Source organism: Volvox carteri, assembly GCF_000143455.1.
Source record: "Volvox carteri f. nagariensis unplaced genomic scaffold VOLCAscaffold_17, whole genome shotgun sequence".
Lineage (NCBI taxonomy): Eukaryota > Viridiplantae > Chlorophyta > Chlorophyceae > Chlamydomonadales > Volvocaceae > Volvox > Volvox carteri.
In genome coordinates, this window is record NW_003307560.1 from 976,719 (window position 1) to 990,331 (window position 13,613).

A 13,613-nucleotide genomic window follows, 5' to 3' on the forward strand; every position below is an offset into this window, starting at 1 on the left:
CTTTTTGTTAATTTTCATCAGCAAATCAGAACAAAGTTTTTACTAAAGTTTTTTGATCTGATAAAAAGCTGATAAAAAGATTCTCTATGTTTATCAATATAATTAACAATATAAGGTGCAGCAATCTCTATAATTGCTTGATAAATAAATAAATAAATAAATAAATAAATAAATAAATAAATAAATAAATAAATAAATAAATAAATAACACCATTGTTATAATTGTTATAAAAGCTAAGTTTTATTTTGCCATACATGACGGTATAAGCCATATAGATCAATGCCATTGCACCAAAAAAATAAAAAAGGTATATAGCATAATGTTTTGTGTTCATGTTGCCTATGGCAGCACTAAACAGAACGTTCCGTAAGCATATGAACAATCATATATAGATATGTACATGTAACTTATGTCCCTCTAGCAAGCCCGGTACATATCCCCCTATTCCCCCTATCCCCGCAGCTCCTCATGCTGTCCGTACCCATCAGAACGCCGACGCCACCGCCCACATCGCTGGCACCCACGGGACCGCCGGCTGCCGCCGCCGCGGTGTGGGTGGTGTGGGTGGTGGTGGTGGCCACCCCGGCGGCTGCGGCTGCTGGCGTCATGGTACCGGGGCCAGTGTTGGCTCCCTGGGCTCCTGGGTGGTCGCTGACTGGGTCGGCCTTGAAGACCTCCCCCAGGGCCTCCCACACCCGCTGTGTGAGGTGCAGCTGGCAGTTGAGAGCCTGATAGACCTGCAACCCCCTCGGATCAGAAGCGACAAAAGGGCAACCCACACGCACAGACAGACAGACAGACAGACGTGGCGGCGGGGTGTGCACGTGGCGGAACGTGAAGCGGATGGGGGTGAACCGGATAGGGGGTTGGGGTGGACGGATGGTGGGCCCCCCGAAATTCACACCGACCCCGTCTTAACATCCTTCTTGCACATGTCTGTCTGTCGGTCTGGCACCCACAGCCCCCTGCCCCCTGGCACCCACCCGTCTGCGGTCATGCGCCGCAGCCGCCCAGAACCTCTGCACCCCGCCCGGCAGTGTGGCCAGGTACGGCCCCAGTGCCCGGTAGCTGGTCTGCATCTGGGCCAGTCGGGACATCAGAGAGGAGGGCCGCCGGTCGTAGCCAAGAGTGCGGAGTCCGGCAGAAACAGCGTCCCAAAGCGTTTTCCGCTTGTCGCCGTACTTCTCCACCAGGCTGCTGTACAGCAGTACGAGGTGAAGCTCCTCATCGGCCGTCCATGTAGTGGCGCGATGTCGCTTGGTGCGCGGCTGTGGGGGTTTGTGTGTGTGTGTGTGTGTGTGTAAGGGAGGGGGAGGGGGGGTGAAGGCGGCAAATAGCGAGGTGGTGTGTGAGTGGCAGAGAGGTAAGGAAGCGGGGAGGGAAAAACGGAGGGGTCCTCAAGAAGTGTGGGAAGGGAAAACTGGCACGTGTAAGACGCAGCACGTTAAGGAAGGGTGCGTGGTAAGGTTTGGCACCCGTACCGCAGACCCTGTGTACCCCTAGGTGGGAGAGAACCTCCCGGGGGCATAATGCGATTGCGAGTCCGCGGTGAGTATGCAATACATGTATACCTGTATGTATGTATACCTGATTGTACATATTTGTAGCAAAATCATCACTGGACAGAACCGTTGCTCTGAAGGAGAACCCGCACCTGTCTTGAATGAGCTCACCGCGCTACAGGGCCCCCCTGCCATGCCACGTACCTGTACCTCAGCTCCAGATGTCACCACGGCGTCTATCCAACCGCCGTCAGATTGGACGCCGCCGCCGCCGCCGGCTCCGCTCGCACGTGCGCCGGCGCCCGCTACAGCTGCCGCCGCTGCTGCTGCTGCTGCTGCTGCCGCGGCTGCCATCGCCGCGCTGACGCTGCTCACGCTGCGTGCAGTGCCCGGCTGCCTAGGCTCGTGCGCCAGGCCGCCGCCACCGCCACCGCCACCGCCACCGCCGCTGACCCCCCCGTCGATCGCCGCCGCCGCCGCGACAGCGGCTTGCAGCGGCCCCGTGGGCTCCTGTACTGCGGGCAGCTGCATGTGCAGTGACGGCAGTGAAGGCACTTGGAGATGGCCCGACACCAATTGTTGGTGCTGCTGGCCATGTTGCTGTGAAGGCTGAGTTGCTGTTGCCTGCTGGACCTGCTGTTGCTGCTGGGCCTGAGATTGCTGCTGCTGCTGCTGCACCACCACCGGCGGTTGCTGCTGCTGATGTTGTGAAGAGGACGACGCCTGCGGTGCCGGATGCAAGTCGTGTGTGACCGTTTGGACAGGAGGCAGGGAGCTTGAGGCCTGGGGGGCTTGCAAGTGTCCCAGGGGCGGCGCCTGCTGCTGGTGCGGGTGCTGGTGCTGAGACTGTTGTTGTTGCTGCTGCTGTGGTTGCGGCTGCTGTGGTTGCTGTTGCTGTTGTGCGGTTGGCTGCTGTTGCTGCTGCTGGCCTGCTCCCTGCTGGTGCTGCGTGCCGTGCGGAAGAGGCCCGGCTGAAGGCTGGGCGCCTGTGGAGTGCACCGGCATCTGCGGTGTGTCTCCGCCGCCACTTATTTGGCCCTGCGGTATTGCCAGGTTGTGGTGGTGATGGTGGTGGTGTGCCTGGGCATGTTGATGGTTGTTCTGCTGCTGCTGTTGCTCTTGCTGCTGCTGCTGCTGTTGTTGATGCTGTTGATGTTGTTGTTGTTGATGCTGCTGTTGCTGGTGATGGTGGTGGTGATGAGACACGGCCATGTCGTGCAGAGCGTGGGGGTTGGCAGAGCCCAGGTAATGGTCGGCGGGGGTACCTCCGTTGGCCGCAGCGGCAGCCGCCGCTGGATGTCCGGGGGGGAGGGTGACCCGCTGGTGGTGGTGGGCATGGGGGTGCTGGTGCGGGTGCTGGTGCGGGTGGGGCGAGGGAGTCGCCATGAGTTGCTGGGTTGAGGACGTGTCCGGTACTCCCCCCCCCGTTGCGGGAAGGTACGCGGTGCTGCCAGCCGGGGTGCTTGCAGGGGCCCCGATGGGCGCTACGGCCCTGGAGGGTGAGGAGTCCAGAGGAAGAGGGAGCGAGCTGAAGTGGTGCGGATGATGGGGATGAATGTGCTGCGGGTGGTGGGTGTAAGTAACCTGTGTTGTGAGAGGCTGCGCGGGATGGTGTATGTGGCCGTTGGTGAGGGGTTCGGGGCCGGCGGGAAGGCTGTGGCGAAGCTGGTGTGGCTGCGGCTGGTGATGGTGATGATGCGAGTGCAGCTGGTGTTGAGGCATGACTGAATTGTGCTGGTGGACTGGGAGCCCAACAGGGACTTGCAGTGGCTGGTACTGTCCCTGGTGCGGGTGTAAGTGGTGGTGCCCGGCATGATGCTGCAAATGCAGCTGGTCCTCGGGGTGGTGGTGGTGATGGTATTGTTGTTGTGACTGATGATAGGCATTCCAATCATCTTGCTTAGCTTCCTGAAGATCATGGTGATGAGGGTGCTGTCCCTGGTGGTGTTGCGCCAAATGGTTGTAGTGCGCATGCTGAGAACTGCCGCTCGCCAGGTCGCCATCTACGCCTGTTGCAGCCCATGGATGTCCCGCGTGAGACGTGATTGTTATCTCCGGTTGGCAGCCACAAGGTGTGCTGGACGGTCAGTCTACAAAGTCAAAACAGGCCGTCGCAATGCACCTAAAAGAATAACGTATCAAGTCAAAAGCTCAACAGTAAAGGGGGCAATTGGAAGCTGAATTGTGAACCTTTCGTTATAGCTAGACCGCTGTTGCCACGAACGTCTACGAAAACTTCAAGACAGTCGAGGACCCTTAGGTATTTGTCGCAAAAGCATTATCATACTGTGTTCTTTGACTTTAGGGGCTTTTGATGATTTCATTTCTTTATAGTACAACCATTCGTTTGGAAGCTGCTGATCGCGGTGTATTGGCTGAGACGTCTGTAATAGTTGAGACGATGCATGGCAACATAATTTACCGCAGGTTCCAAAAGCAGCAAACGGGAAAGCGCCTGTTTGGGGCCCGGACCGCAGGCGTTGGTAGGCAGGCGAAGGCCCTCGCCATCTTGTCCAGGCCTAAGGTGTAGCTTTCTGATAAGGAAGAGTGTTCTTACGATTACCATTTCAGCAGTGAACCTAGGTACGAATCACGTACCCAGCGCCAACCCGGCCCCCAGGGCCTCCAAAGCACCAACGCTATTGCACACGCTCACATGCGCACATCCCACACAATCTAGTTGAGACTAGATTTACATCGGCCATCATCTCCGTGTATAAATTGCGGCATGCACTTGCATCCCTGTATCCCTCATCCAGCATGCGCAACTGCACAGCAGCTATACAGCTTAACGCCGATAACCGCAAAGAAATGGACGGCTGCTGCATGCCTTACAAGCATGGATGCCCAAGAAACTTTGTTCCGTTGTAAAAAGGTAGGAGCAGAACCCTCAACATGTAACTCACGTAAGCGCAAGGCGATGTGACCCTCGGGTCAGTTTGTGTAGCCTTACACAAACCTCTGGTGGTGGACGAAGGATAACTGGATAGGGCATTAGGCTTACCGGCTACTTGACCAGTAGAGTACATGACCAGCAGCGGCAGGTGCACTGCTGAGGAGGAACACTACTCCATTGCGCAACCATACGCAACCATACGCTGGCACACGCCCTGTGCTGGCTGCCCATCCGATCAGATCATTAGTGGCTGGTGCACGCCTGCAGTTGTGGGATGAAGACCCGTGACGTTGCAGCCGGTGCCGCTGTGCCTGCCGCTGCCACTTGTCACACTTGTCACCGGGACTCCGCATTGGAGTTCTCACTCTGTGTCAGTACAAGTGCCGCCAAACCCTGCCCTGGTCTACAGCCTACATAAGGATAACTGCATAATCCTGTGAGCTGCTGGGAGTTAAGAGCGCTGAAAATCCTATATATACAGAGGCCCATTTGATTTGGGTCCGGGTTGTACGCGAACCTTATCGAGGTCTCGTCCAAGCTATTAAGGCATTGGCCCCCTTTTTGGACCTTACCTAGCACGCCACCACACGCCACCAGTGCCTCATGAGGACCAATACAGAGAAGGCAATACCAATTGTAAGAAAAGCCGACGGGTTCCTATGTTACGATTCCCCAGAACAACTGAGGTTAGGCGTGCTGGTAGGACCTATTATTATTCAAGCTGCGCTCACGCGTGCGGATGGACGGCTTTGGGCGTCCAGCGTCCTCCTTCCGCGCTCCCCTTATGTGTTCGAGAGACCAAGAATCCGTGGTGCCCAGCGGTCCTACAAAGCTCCTCGGTACGTCACACCCTTACCTGGCGAAGGCGTGAACAGCGCAACCCCTCTGGAGGACTGCCTGTTGCGAAATGTATCGTACATCGACGTCGACATCACTCCTCCGTATACCACCACCATGTCCCAACAAAGCAACTCAGACGGCTGCTCCTGGGCAGCCGTGCGACACCACTGACGTGTGCCGGTACGTGTTGCTCGAGTCAGCTGCCAGAATGGCAGACGACAGTCCTCTGAGCTCGCTTTTCTATACCAAGGAGCCTCCGACCTCCGCAGTTAGGTCAGGTCGTCAGCACATGCAGTTTTACGTCAGCGTACCGTGGCCGCTTGTGTCCTGGCGGCCCACCCTTTCAAAACTTTTTAAATGTGCGAGGTTTTCCCTTCTTCCTCTGCATCGCTCTCTGCTCTCTGCTTGCCACGTGACTCAGTTATCATTCTCACATCTCACTCGCGAGCACACTGGCTAGTAAAAAGTGGCATCCTTCATGGGCGGGGCCTGCGTCATGGCCCCACCCCGCTAGCTCTCTTGCTACGGTCAGCAGTTAACATGGTGAGCACAAGCACAGGGAGGGTACAAGCTTGCCTAGTCATCCTCGCTGATCTCAATGGGCTTCTCTGCGGATCCGGGCTCAACTCGAGCCGCGGCGATAGCTGCCTTAGCCACCACCTTGCCGCTCGCAGGAGCCAGAGCCGCCGTGGCCCGAGCAGCTGCAGCCGCCAGGGCGTCCCCCTTAGAAGGTGATGACTTGTACGCAGTGGCGGCGCCAGGGGCAGCCGCTTGTGTAACCTTCGCGTCCCCGTCACCGCTGCCGCCACTGGGCCCTGCCGCAGCCTTGGGTTGGGTTCCGGCGCTTCCCCGGCGGGCGAAGGGAAGGGTGCTCTGCTTGAGCACACCTGTCTTACCGCTACCTCCTGCCGCAGCTGTCATCGGTGTAGCCGCTGCGGCCCCGGTTCCCTGTGGCCGGTCCGGTTGCTGCTGCTTCGTGGGATCCCCCACCTTTCCTTGCGGGTCCGACGGTCGCCCCTGCTGCTGGTGGCGCTGGTGGTGACCGTGGTGGTGGTGCTGTTGTTGCTGCTGGTGTGGTTGCTGGCCGGGTATGGAGCCGCCACCACCAACTCCCGCAGCTGCCGTCGCCACTTTGTGCACCCCACCGTCGCCTGGCGGCGCGGCCTTGTTGCCGCTGGTGGCATACTTCGCCGCTGCGGCGGCTGCCGTTGCCACCACCAGCTTCACCACAGTCGCTGCAGCCGCAGCCGGAACAGCAGTCACCCCTGCCGCTGCCACCGGATCGCCCTGAGGACGGATCGTTCCGCCGCCGGCCGCCGCCGTCGGGGGGCCACGGTTGAGCAACGGGCCCGACGGAGATGTACACTTACTGACCACGAGCGGCTGCCTGAGATCGCAGGGCAACGAGCACCAGGAGATGCAGCAACACCAGCAGCAGGAGGAATGGGCCGCCCAGTTTCCAGGAAAAAAGAAGGAAAATGGAAGGTGGTTCAACATGCTGCAATCAGTGAGGTGCCTTCCCACCAAATCTAATGCCAAAGGACCAGTGCGAGCAGTTTGCAGCTTGGACGTACTGTCATAAGCTCATACTGCCCTTCCCAGCCGCATATTCTATGGCGCACGCAAACAGCACCATCTACGTGCGCATTGCTTCACCGCACCCACTTCTTAGCGTTGGCAGCTAACTTGTGTTGCAGGTCCAGAGTAGTCGTGATGACCTTGTTCAGACGCCGACTCAATGTCGCCACAAGAACCCGCCACTCACACTGCGTGTGCAGCGCAAACACGTGTAGGCGTATGCGCAGCTTGTCACATTACCGATAAGTTGTGGCGTGCATACATGCACGCGGGACTGGCGCGAAATTGAGCTGGGACAACTGCACAACAAGGATCAAGACTCCATGCAACTGGTCACGTGTTCAAAAGCGCGAATGCATAAATTGAATACGGAATTCAGCAGGGCTTTCAAACGAGCAAGGGAAGCAGAAAAGGAAGAGAGGCAAGTAGAAGAGGAACAGAGCGTAAGAAGCACGAAACGCGCGGAGCATTCTCCTGCATCTTCCAGCCAGGGTTGCATTCACGGACACTACTTCCTCACCGGGTCCAGCTGCAAGGGACCTCCCGGACCAGGGGCGCGGAGTGCCGGAGGCGCTGAAGGTTCAGTAGCCTTCGCCTGGTCCGATCCTGCCCCTGCCGACCTAACATCCCCAGTGGTATCAGACGGCTTCTCAGTCTCTGCCTCTGCTGCTGCCTGGGCCCCGTCTTTTGGCGGCGGCTGGTCCGGCAGCTGCTGTTGCTCAGGCTTCTGCACGACCCGGCCAGCCAGAGGCTGAATGAGCAGAGCGTACTCGACGGTGCGAGAAGGCTTCCCGGGCACGTAGCCCACCTCCGCAGCCGCCATTAGAAGGGCCTCGTCGTCCGCTCGACTCCACCAACTGAGAAAGCCGTTGGGCGTAAACGGCGGAGGCATGTAGCAAGCACGCAGCCCGTTGACGGCATTGCCGCCGCTGCTGATGCTGCCGGCGCCGGCTTCCGCCACAGCCGGCGCCTCTGCGCTGTCCTTGTTGTGCTGAGGCTGCTGCTTGGGGCGCATTAGCCGCATTAGCTGGTTCATGTTCTTGCCATGGCGCAGGTTCTCAGCGGCTTCCTTCAGCAGGCGCTTAACAGGTGCAGCGCCGGACAAAGCACCATGGAGAAACCCAGGCACCTGCAGCCGGTGCGGAGGCGCAGGAGAAGAAGAGGCGGAAAGAGAACGCAGCAGGAAGGGTGTTGTCGTGAACAGCGGCCGAGGACAGGCGGAAGCGGTATGGTGTAGGGAGTGCATTCAGTCGCACCCGCGGTGTGAAGGTAGTACGAGGTGCCCCACGCAATAAAGCGGTCAATAAAGCGGTCGCGGTCATGGTCTACCGGGTTTTGCTTGGCCTGAGATTGCATCGATGGACGCCCACCCATGTAAACTACATCGGGAGTGGCAGCAGCGGCAACAGGGGTTAGGCAAGTAAGGGCCGTGCCCAACTCTCCAATCAGCACCTGTCTCAGTCCGCCAGGTCCATCCATGCAGCATCTACAACCCACGCCGTCAGCCTCGCCTTCACCCCCCTTGCTTCTTGCTTACCTCCTCGGAGATTGCCTTAGCGAGCTCCTCTTCATATCTGTCTGGACCCGCTGGTGTTGCGGCTGCAGTCGGCGGTGGCCGCTGTGCCGCCGCAGGAGTGGTCGAAGCGACCGCGGCAGCGGCGGTATCAGCTGCGGGCCCAGGAGCTTTAGGGGCTCCCGAGGTGAAGTCGTCAATCTCATCGAGGTCAGGAAGGAGGGGGATGCTCGCTTCGAATACTGCGCGAGCCTCCAACTCCGCCTTCTTCTTCGCCACCTTCTGCTCCGCGCCAAGAACCTCCGCGATCTGGTACAGGCGCCACATCGCGCGGCCCCCCGCCTCCACGTCCGCCGCGGAGTGCTTGAAGGGCTGCAACTGCTGATACACCTCTTCCCACCTGCCCCGAACGAAGGTGCAAATAACATGCGCGGACGGTTATTGGGTACTATTGCTATGGGTGCAGGAAAGAATGCCGAATGAAACCGTGCACTCGTAAACACAGAAGCACAAGGCACAACAGGCAGGTTAAGGGACTCCAAAAACAGTGACAGGATGTACTTGAAGCGGGCAGACAGGTCAGACAGGAGGGAGTGGGATGAAAAAGCCGTCCAGGCTTTCCGCGCGAATAAAGGGACATCGGGAGGGCGCTGGGTCTCCTCGGGAGGGCGCACCTGTCCGGTCCGAGAGCCACCAGACGCTCCTCCAGGGCCTTGAGCTCCGACTTGGTCCAGCCGCCCCTGGGGGCTTTGCGCGCACGGCCCTGAAATGCACCGAGATGGACACCACCAACATGTCTCGCCGTCAGCACAGCTGTGGCATCTTGCTGCCGGTCATGGCACCTGGCAAGGAAAGGCATGGAGTGTGTGCTTGAGGGTGTTTCGGACAGATACCTTTAAAGGGTTTTATTTACATTTCCTAATACTTCCTTGATATTCTACTAACATGGGACGCTGGGAAAGGAGGTTCATGCTAACCAGAGGGGAAGAGTAAAACCGGTTGGCACCGAACACAACAAGGCGACCACATCAGCATATGCGGAAATGCTGATCAGCACGCAATGCGTGATGATCACCCAAAGGGGACTAATGTCTAGCCAGGCGTGCGCGCACATCAAGCCTAGCCAAAGCCGGGCAGGCACGGCAAGCGGTTATCCCACTCGTCCCTGCCGCCCCCAGGGACCGCCCATCTACAGATCTGACCTTGCCGCCTGTAGTCTGTCCAGCCTCCTGTCCAGCCTCCTGTCCAGCTGCCGCCGCCTCTGCCAGCCCGACGCGCTGCTGCTTGCGCGTCCGGCCGCTGGACTTCCTCCTGGACTGCTCACCGTCCTCGCCGCCTCCACCCCCGCCGCTGCCCCCCTCACGTCCCTCGCCGGTGGCTACTTGCTGGCCCTCGTCGCCGCTGTCGTCTGCGTCGTCGTCGCTGCTGTCGTCCGAGTCCAGTTTGGGGTTGTACTTCTTGTCATTCATGTTGTAATTGATTTGCTTGCGCTTGCGGGGCCCCAAAATCACGGGGCCCTCTGCGACCTGCGCCCAGCCAAGGCACGAACAGAGCATGTTATGCGGTGGAGTGCGTAAACAGAGCCGTCATGGAAGGTTAACGTGTCCTTGGATGCTATGTTGTCCCGCTTGGAATGGCATTTACGTTGTGTCGCCACCAACTTCTGCCATCAGAAGCCTTAATGTGGCTTCAAGCGTCTTCGTCCTTCAGCTTGCGGCACGCGCTAGCTATAGCCCTAAGCGCAGCAGCACACAGCCGCCAACGCCATCCTCAACGTACCCGCGTTTCGTGTGCCGCCACCGCGTCTGGCATCAGAGTGCGCCAGTAGTCCTTATCCGCCAAGTCATCATCCTCTCCCTCACCCTCGCCGCCACTGCCACCGCGACGCCTGGCTTTAGCGCGGCCGCGCCGGGCAAGCCCACCCAGGCCGCCACCGGTCTCCCCGCCGGCGGCCCCGCCGTCGTCCGCTGCGAAGGTAGCAACGGAGAAGGTGTTGCCAGCTCGCGACCCGATTTGGCGCTTCTCAGTGCGGGCCGCCAGAATCTGAGCAGCAGCCGAAGGACATGGAGAGTTTGGTGCACGTCATGATCCATTTTCCGTACGCTGCAAACGCGTGGCGCAAAGGGTGGTTCTCCAGCTTCGTTCGCTTCTCGAGCAGACGTCGCTCACGCCCACACCAGCAACCTATCCGTCCCTCCATAATTAAGATTCCAAAGTCCACGGGGCTCTTTCACGGGGTTTCACATCCTTATCGCCCTCACCGGCACGGCGCTTCCAAAGCCGGATAGGCCATGGCAACACCAGGTCCACAGCCCTATGCGAATCATCCTGTGAATCCTGGTTACGTACACCCTCCCCCAACAAGTCAACACCTTACCTTCTTGCAGTTTTGCAGCTTTGCGGAAGCGGAGATTACGTAGAAGACAAGCAGACAGCAGTCCAAAAGGACATGCAGGCTAATCAGCAGACAGACAGACAGACAGACAGACAGGCATATATATACACGCGTGTACCTATTACCTGGTTAATGTCTTCGCTCGCAAACGCCTCCCCCTGCCGAAGGCCGGCCTCCATATCTGCCAGCAGCCCGTGCGCACCGTGACGGAGCAGCTCCGCTATGCGAGCCGAGTCGGACTCGGGATCTGAGCCGCCGGAGAAGCCCAAGATGGCCTCATCCAAGCCTGCCAGGGCGAATGTGACGTGTTTGAAGAGGTGTCGTTAAGAGCTGCCACCAATGAGAGAGGCAACGATGAGGATCAGAGAGAAGGACGGGAACAGCCAATGGCACGGGGGACACAAGGGCAATCGAGGCCCGCGGCGGGGCGCAGTTGCCGACAGCGAGGCGAAGAGAATACATGTCGCATATGTTGACCCAGTTCAAACTCCAATCGGTGACCAGATGTCAAGCGGGGTTTCATCCGATGCGTGGCAGCAGTCACTCACCATACTTCCTACTGGCGGAATTAAAGAGCGCCATCTCGTAGGTGTCTCGGCTGATGAGGCGGTACACCGTCACCTCCTTTTTCTGGCCGATACGGTGGCAGCGGGCCATGGCCTGCAAGTCGTTCTGTGGAAGGTGTGGAGGGGGGAAAAGTAGCGTCGCGCGGCGGTGAGGAGGGAAGACCGGAAGGGAAGACCGGAAGGGAACACGCGAGGACACGAGTGGCGACGCACTGCGCAGGCGGGCGGGCAGACGACAAGCCACACGCCTTGATCCTCGCTCCCTAGGGCCTCCGCTTAAAAGGCCCTTTCCTTCTTATCAAGCTCCGTTCCGAAACCCCTTCCTATTCGCCTCTCTTATGGAGGTACGAGGTGCCCGTCTGCAGGTGGCCCCGCCTGTGAACAGCGTATCTGCCCATCCTAGCCATGGCTCCTCCTCCCACAACACCCACCCACACACCCCTGTGCATGTCCGCGCCCCAGCCTGGCAAATACCTGCGGGTTCCAGTCGCTGTCATATATGATACACGTGTCCGCAGCGGTGAGCGTAATGCCCTGCCCTCCGGCCCGAGTGGACAGCAGGAACACGAAGGCGCCATCGCTGCCCTCGCCCTCTGAGGACACGACAGAGGAGAGAGCCAAGAGCCGAGCCCGAGGGCCCGACAGGGAGATTCTTGTTGTATTATATAACTCCAAGCAACAACCGCCCGCGTCCAAAGCACGAGGCAGGAGGGTTAAGACGATCGAACCACAGACGATTGAAGGAGATACATTCCAGAGATAGGAGAGGACCACTGTATAAACTGCATGGATTATTAGAAGTACTGAACACTTGTGAGAATTGGGGAATTTTATAATGACCAGTCGTGAGTGATGAATTGTTAAAATTCATCACTCACGACTGGTCATCATAAATTAAAAATTACTGACCAATAGTCCCAGGGGGGTTACAACATTTGAAGTCTTGTTGCATGGGAGCATGCGCCTGTTTGAGGACGTGGGGAAACCCTCCCGGCCTTCAACTCCGAACCGAACTAAAAACCCAATCACTCCACTCCATTCCACTCCACTCTCCACCTTAGCCACCTAACATCCCTTAGCCCGGCCGTCGCTCCTAGCGCCCCTGTCCTCACCCGCGCAGAAGCGGTCGATGGCCCGCTGGCGGTCACGGCCCTGGATGCTTCCGTCAATTCTCTCCACAGGGAAGCCCACTGCATTGCAGTAGTCCTCCAACACGTTGAGCATGATGACGAACTGGGAGAAGATAAGCACTCGGCGACCCTGCGGGTTCAGGTGTAGATGTATGGGGGGTTATGGGCGGAGTGACGATCAGGCGGGGCTCCAAGGGGGTGGGAGAAAAAATCATATGCAAGGAAACAAGGAATGAACTGCCGGCGGGGGGGCCCCCGGGCGGAAATACATGGGGCAGGAAATGTGGAGTAGGTGGGTGGGGAAAAGACGAACCACGAACAGGTAAAGCCACGAACGAGGTGGGTGGGGGATTGGGGATGGGTAGGGGATTGCCGACGTCGCAGCAGAGGATAGACAGCTTTCGTCAATGGTCGATTGGATACCGGCAAGAGCAACAGAGGAATATTGCTAGTGGAGCGGTACCCATGACCTGGTCCCCACCCTCCCGGCGAATCGCGGTGGACATGATCGATCGTCCCGAGGGCCCCTCTCCACTCCCCGGGCACCTCCCGAGCCACCTCCCCTGTGCATGCGTGCATGCATGCGTGATTGCATTATGCGCACCTCCGCCCTCAGTTTGTGTAGCAGCTTATGCAGCAGTACCATCTTGCCGCTGCCCCGCACTAGCAGCTCCACCTCCGGGGACTTGAACTCCTCCGGGGCCCCCTGAGATCGCTGCTGCGCGAGCTTAAACTTCAGGTCCTCCTCCAGGCCCTCGCACAGCACCTGCCGGGGGAGGTACGGGCTGGCGGGTGTCACAGGTGGAATTTTCCGGCCCCGTCCACCGTCAGAAGCATGCGGGCCTCGCACACCGGTTAGATGTGCACCGCGTGTGACAGAGCGTGTGCAATTCCCCGTTGGGTTCATCATCACAGTACAGCAGCCACCATCCCTAAAGCCATGCCTACAGCTGCATCACTCTTTACTGGGCTCCCATCACGACCCCTAACCCCCTTCTCCGCACCAGTCCATGACCCCGCGGAACCAGAGCTGTGACGAGAATCCCCCAGGCCCCCGCGTCAGCAGCAGCGGCAACGCTGACCGGCAAGCACTGCCACGCACGCTCAGCAGCACCCTAAGCCTACCGGGTGGCAGCACAGCTTCCGCAGCTCCATAGCCAGGTTGCGCATGGAGGGCAGGTTCTTGGCGGAG

At 58.7% G+C, this 13,613-nt stretch overlaps 2 protein-coding genes across 2 annotated transcripts in view; both read right to left on the reverse strand.

Moving 5' to 3' along the window:
• Positions 1-4,532, reverse strand: part of VOLCADRAFT_90552 (uncharacterized protein) — a gene marked incomplete at both ends in the record, with an annotated part of 7,110 nt that extends 2,578 nt beyond the window's left edge. Inside the window, 5 exons of the mRNA XM_002950147.1 lie at positions 483-738; positions 985-1,269; positions 1,879-2,541; positions 4,410-4,462; positions 4,508-4,532. Coding sequence (XP_002950193.1) covers positions 483-738; positions 985-1,269; positions 1,879-2,541; positions 4,410-4,462; positions 4,508-4,532 — 1,282 coding nt within the window. The remainder of the gene's footprint in view (positions 1-482; positions 739-984; positions 1,270-1,878; positions 2,542-4,409; positions 4,463-4,507) is intronic.
• A 5,660-nt stretch (positions 4,533-10,192) lies between these two features.
• Positions 10,193-13,613, reverse strand: part of VOLCADRAFT_117484 (uncharacterized protein) — a gene marked incomplete at both ends in the record, with an annotated part of 20,359 nt that continues 16,938 nt past the window's right edge. The window contains 6 exons of the mRNA XM_002950148.1: positions 10,193-10,373; positions 10,851-11,011; positions 11,274-11,397; positions 11,766-11,884; positions 12,404-12,551; positions 13,026-13,187. Coding sequence (XP_002950194.1) covers positions 10,193-10,373; positions 10,851-11,011; positions 11,274-11,397; positions 11,766-11,884; positions 12,404-12,551; positions 13,026-13,187 — 895 coding nt within the window. The remainder of the gene's footprint in view (positions 10,374-10,850; positions 11,012-11,273; positions 11,398-11,765; positions 11,885-12,403; positions 12,552-13,025; positions 13,188-13,613) is intronic.